Source organism: Coffea arabica, chromosome 3c (genome assembly GCF_036785885.1).
Source record: "Coffea arabica cultivar ET-39 chromosome 3c, Coffea Arabica ET-39 HiFi, whole genome shotgun sequence".
Classification (NCBI taxonomy): Eukaryota; Viridiplantae; Streptophyta; class Magnoliopsida; order Gentianales; family Rubiaceae; genus Coffea; species Coffea arabica.
The window spans coordinates 36,306,685-36,312,683 of record NC_092314.1 but is presented as its reverse complement, the minus strand read 5'-3'; the positions used below and the strand labels follow the sequence as shown (position 1 = coordinate 36,312,683).

General features: G+C 34.5%; 1 protein-coding gene across 1 annotated transcript; it reads left to right on the top strand.

The window, feature by feature from the left end:
- Positions 1–3,927: 3,927 nt before the first annotated feature.
- LOC140037932 (BURP domain-containing protein 16-like) lies at positions 3,928–4,886 on the top strand. The gene is made up of 2 exons (XM_072083110.1): positions 3,928–4,606; positions 4,696–4,886. The coding sequence occupies exons 1-2, from the start codon at positions 3,928–3,930 to the stop codon at positions 4,884–4,886; spliced, it is 870 nt and encodes a 289-aa protein (XP_071939211.1).
- Positions 4,887–5,999: the final 1,113 nt, after the last annotated feature.

The window sequence follows — 5,999 nt, the reverse complement described above, 5'->3', positions numbered from 1 at the left end:
GGTACAAGATGGAAAACATATTTGAATGCACAACCGTTGTGATCAATTTTTATTTTTTTCTTCACTCATTAGAGTTCCTCTATAAGAATATGATGGTGTAGAGAATGAGGAAAGGAAATAGCAAATTGTTTTCAGAACTAATGTGCTTCAACTTTTACAAAGGGGGAAAAAAAAGAGGATTTTTGGTAATTGAAGCGGATTAAAAGGAGAATGTTGAAATTTCGGTGCGAATAGATAACTGATGCCAGTCGAAGACATTAAATTTCAGCACATTTTGTTTGGTTTTGGACAGAAATTTGATTTGGCTTTATCACAGCTGTTGTTTCCCTTCCAAATGACTGGTTAAATCACAACCGTGATTTAGTTGGAACCGGGGGCAAAAAGGAACTAGTTGGACAACTTGCAAGGCCCCAAATTAAGGGAGTTTCATCCCCGTCAAATGAGAAGGTAATGGGGACAATATTACGTGATACAGTAAGTAATAGTTGTACTTGGTAGGCGTCCCTTGCCTAGTGCATATCAGACAAGGCCTAGCATAATAATTAAAAACCGTCAGCCACCACCAAGCCTTTTAAGGCTTTGGGTGGGGTCGAACCTTACCTCCCATCAATTTGTCACAAGTGTGGCTTTTCAACTAAAAATTCAGACGGGTGTGTGGTGCATTCGTCTGGTCCGGTGGTGATTCTGTTTTCAGTGGTCCAGTTGGGTCTCCTCTCTAGTTAGGTTAGAATAAAGTAGGAGTAGAAGTAGAGTTGACGATTAAAAATAATAATAATAATAATAATTAAAAGATTTTTTTATTAGTACTGCATTGTCATATGGTGCTCGTGGTATATTTAATATTTTATTTTCCCTATCAAGTCCTATTCTAATCCAGTTCTAACAAACTGTGCTTAAGTACAATAGAGGAAAAGGGAAATCTAGAGAAATATCAATCTTTGTTTTTTTTTTTTTTTAAATTAGGTTAGAGGAAGCCTTAACTGCCCATTAAGAAGTTCCCGTCTTTGCCAATACATCCATCCACCCACAATTAACCTCTCTAAGTATATGCTGCACTTCAAGTTGCTAGATTATTTTTTTTTAAAAAAAATTTCTACAAATGAAAAAATAGGATTTAAGAAACGAGGAAAGAGTAGTAGGATTAGAATCCAAAAGGACCATTAAATCCTAGACTCTCAACCTTAGTAACTAGATCAATCTCTCCTCATCAAGTTGCTAGATTTTGCTCGTCGAATAAACTATAATCCATAAAAGAACCAAAGCCAATATAGTGTTTATCATGTCTGCAATGGACAAAAACTCAGAAAAGAACCTAAAAACAAATTTAGCTCGAGGGACACCACTCATAAGCACTGGGCCATCTTCAATCCGCGAGCAGATTGAATTCTATCATTTGGTTGTTGGATAATATCTATTATTGCAACTTGTTCAGTGTGAACTGAGCAAAACTTTCAAAGCGGGCGATATTGGACTATATCGCCAGTCTCAAGTGGACGCCTGAATTCACTAAAGTATCAATGCACCTTGTCGGCATGACTAAAGTCCAATGCATCCTCCCTCTCATTAGTTCACACAATTCATAATTTTTATGCATTGCCAACCCTTTTCGTCTTCTTAAAATTTTTTAATAAAGCAGCTGGTAATCCTAATCTAATAGAGATGCAAATATAGTAGAATTATTTATCATGCAAGGAATTTGTACTTTTTTTTTTTTTTTTTTTTACTGACGGAGTGGGTTTTCGGGTCAAGTCCGTAAAGGCAGCCCGACTAATCCCACTGCGGCCCGACCCAGCGCCCCAACCAGACCTAGCACGTTAAATACACGGAGGAGCCGATGTTGCTGCGGAGGTTCGACCCCAGGACCTGACGGTCCCGAGGACGAGGCGCCAACCACCAGCCCATTCATGTGGGGGATTTGTACTTGCTTATGCATAAAATGTATATTTTGTTGTTACACAAAGTTGTACGTTTTGCACCGTGATCAATAAAAATGCACTACTGGTAGTTAATTAAATTTCTGCCACTTTCATTAATTAAAGTTCCATGCGAAATTTTTTTAACTAATTTTTGCATTTTGTGCTTTTAATCTCAGGAAACTGCATAGTCAGCTTAAAGAAGTAAATGTGTGTCAAATTTGATCTTGACGATAAATTAGAAAAAGGAAATTTGATGAATGGAATGAGCGACTGATAAGGTACTGTCAATATCCAAAAGGGGGAATTAAGGACAATGCTGGAAGTATATATATAAATGATGACTTAATTCAGTTAATTAAGCCAAGTTGAATCTGTTCTTGTTAATTTCTTCATTTTTGATTGAAAGACTTGGAACAATATCTTTCTTGCACATTGTTAGTTCTGTTCTATTGTGGTGTTGAGCAATATTTCGATCTTGTTTGTAGAACCTGATAGCAAATCAAAATAAAACACTGAATTTCTTTTAAAAATGGTAGTGGAAAATAAGGTTCGGTATCTTTAAAAACACCATCTGCTTTGCTTCTACGTACTAATCTAAATAGAAGCCAGTAAGTCAGACAAAACTTAAAACTTTTTTTTTTTCAAAACTTTTTCCTAACAAGGAAGGAGTGAGATTTAAGAAGCGAAAAAGAGGTAGGGGACGAAACTTCAAACTACAACTCAACAGTTTTGAATGATAGTAAATGAGGTTAAGTACAAAAAATGAACCTATTTTTCTTTTATGCATAATTTCTTTATAGACACAATATATATGTGCAAACTTCTTGGAAGAAACTCAACATTTTTGTCATTTTTAATCTGGAACCTGAAGCATGAAATTGTGTCATTATCATTTCTCAATATCACCAAGTTCTTAATTTTTTTTAAGCTTTTTTCTTCACTTCCTTCTTGAATCCTTTGACAATAAATCTCTTTCCCTGGTAATTGCCTGGTTATATGGGATGTCAATGTATCCAAGGGCTAAATGAACATTACTAGAAACTAGCCTTCGTCAATTTCCCATCCAATAGATTTCTTCTTTTCAGATAATCAGGACAAAATTTTAAGGGCAACAAAAATGTAGATGCTAAATCATTAAGTAAAAGTTATAGCTGAAACGACTGCTAAGTTACTTTTGAAACCGAATTATTCCTTCTTCTCCTCACAAGTATTTTAATTTTCACTATTATTTTGTTTGACCAACTATTGTTGTACAGTAGATACAATTTTCATAATGATATTTTGCTCTTTTATACTTTTTTGACATCAAATTAATTGTTTTAATTTTGACTCCAATTTGGTTTAGCTGGAATTTGAACAAAAGTGTTTAAATTACACCATCATCTGCTTTTCACTACTATTAACAATTGCCAGACTAAAATCCCCCATGGCAATTTGTCAATAAAATGAAAGAAATACATAATTTAGAACTGGCAAAAATGAATTAGTTTTCGAAACTATCAAGTGCTTAACCAGTATGTTAAAAGCTGAAATAAAAAACAATACAAGGAGTTCTTATATCACAAAAAAAAAAATAGTACTTTTCATTTTTGCCAAGAACAAAATACTTAAAAAGAATAAATAAATAATACCACTTATGCCTAAGGCAATTCCTGTCGTTTCTGATGTCCTTTTCAAATGAAGCAGACTTCTCAGGCTTGAGAGTCTTCATTTGTTGACGTTCCAAGCATTCCCTACTTTTGGGTCCATATCAACGATATGCACCACACAATAGTGTCGACATCAATGCACATAATCTGAGATTCTAGATTATCATTCAAGAAATTTGTATTATCTCAGTAATCTGAGCAAAACAATCATTATCACCAAAATAATTAAACAAATTCTTGGTCAAGAGAATAAATCTAAAATATAAGAAAATGTTGAATGAGGCTCAGCTATAAATACTGAATGAGCAGAGGCTATGTTCCTCACACTAACCTTCGCTCATCACATATCCAACACTCAAACAATGGCCAATTTAAGTTTTTCTATGCTTGTTTTCGTCATTGCCTCCATCTATCCCGCATTTAGCTTTTGTAGAACCACATCTTCTTTATCTACTGCTTCAGAACAACTGAAGTATTGGCATGAAAATGTACAAAACAACATGCCTGGAGTTCTTCTGTCCAAATTATCTCCACTCAATAAAGATGATAGTGAGTTTTTCACTTCATTAGCATCCAAACAATCATTTTCATCTAATGCCAAGTTTTGCAGTCTTGCAAATCTAGCTTGTTATGCAGAGATGAATAGCATCAAGCCCTTAGGTAATGGTTATGGCTATAATAATAATAAAGCATCTCCAGGACTTGAAAATGTTGACCCTTTTTCCTTTTTTAGAATCTCCATTCTTAAACAGGGAAATAGAGTGCATCTCTCAAATTTGGAGGACCAGTTTCCTCAACGATCATTTCTTCCTTCTCAAATCGCATCCAAAATTTCTCTAGATGAAAGTAATCTTGAGAAAGTATTTCCTCAATCTTTTGTGAACCCCAACACAAAAGGTAATATTGACACTACACTTCTTTATTGTAACTCTGCAGCTTTAAAAGGAGAGATAAAAAGCTGTTCTACATCCCTCGAGAGCATGATTGAATTCTCAAAGACTACATTAGGTAGCAAGCGCTTGGTTGCATTGACTACTAAAAGTACAAAGGGTTCAGGAAAAGAACTTATTATTCAAAAAATTAAAAAGCTTACTTTTGCCATATGCTCTCCTCGACTGAAATCTATGCAGTGGATGTAGTTGAACCTAAAACAAAAGTTCCAGTCAATACAATCTTAGCAATATGCCATATGGATACCTCTGCATGGCCATCATATCATGCAGCATTCAAGATACTCAAGCTCTCCCCGGGAAAAGGTGAAGCATGCCACTGGATGACACAAATTGATCTTCTTTGGATTAGTGCTGAGGAAAATGTGTAGGGTTAAACCTGAACACAATTGCTTATTAGTGTGTATCTGCTTGTGTTGTATTATCATTCCTACAAACTTTGAGTGTTTTATTCTCCATTTACTGTGAACAAATAAAAGTGGTGTATGAATCCTTGCTTATTCATGTATTGTATATCTGTATTGTTGTTTTCATAAGAAGCTGATCCTTCTTTTTCACTGTAAGTGTTTGATATATATTCGAAGTTTGTTCTTGGCTATTTGATATTTCTTCATTGTATTTATGCTGCTTGCATATTGATGTCTAACGCGTTACCATGAACGTAAAGCATAATTTTTTTTCACACATAGTTTAAACAGATGCTTATGTTATTGCAGAAAAGGTAACAGTAATTCTGTAAGAACCAGAAATTATCATTTGAATGTTCAATTCAGATACAAAATGTGATGCTTAAAGGAACTCATGTTTTCTGATTTTCTCTATGAGACTATAACTGTACACATCAACTTTCACTTACTTGTTGACCGAAAAGGAGGGGGAATCTCAGTTGACCCTTCGTTAAGATTTTGTGGGCAAAAGTTCTAATATCTTTTGACACAACTTTGAACAATTGTGAGATCAGTAAGGGATAACAAGTTGAATTTGACAGGCTGATTAATATGTGTGTCGTCTGCACATACAAAAGTTTCATTAATTTTCTTAACATTGTCAACAATTGAATAAAATATGATAAATTTGAAGACTTAGAATGTAATGTATCTAAATGAGGATTTAACATACAAAGTGAAAATGAGATCACAAGTTAGGAAGCGAAAAGTAAAATTAATCCTCACTAATTATTTAATAATAGCCTAAGTACTTATCCATACTATGAGATGTCCAATGATATCAAATTTGTCGGTTACTACAGAACGAGACACTTGTGTGCATAAATTCATGAAGTTCACACTTGACCAAAATCCCATTTGCTTGAGCATAAAGATGATGAAAACCTGAACTGATAGTCACATCAACTTAACTGAGAAAGGCCAAATGGGACTAGCAGACAGAAATGATTCAATCTACTAGATTCAATGGCTCCAAACGAACTTAAAAAGGGGGCTCCAAAAAACTGTCTTGGATTATAAGAAACGCCAAATGGGCAG

Coding starts and splice junctions, on each gene's coding strand:
- LOC140037932 (XM_072083110.1), top strand. CDS start 3,928: ATGGCCAATTTAAGTTTTTCTATGCTTGTTTTCGTCATTGCCTCCATC. Junction 4,607..4,695: donor GGTTGCATTGACTACTAAAA/GTACAAAGGGTT, acceptor AAATCTATGCAG/TGGATGTAGTTGAACCTAAA.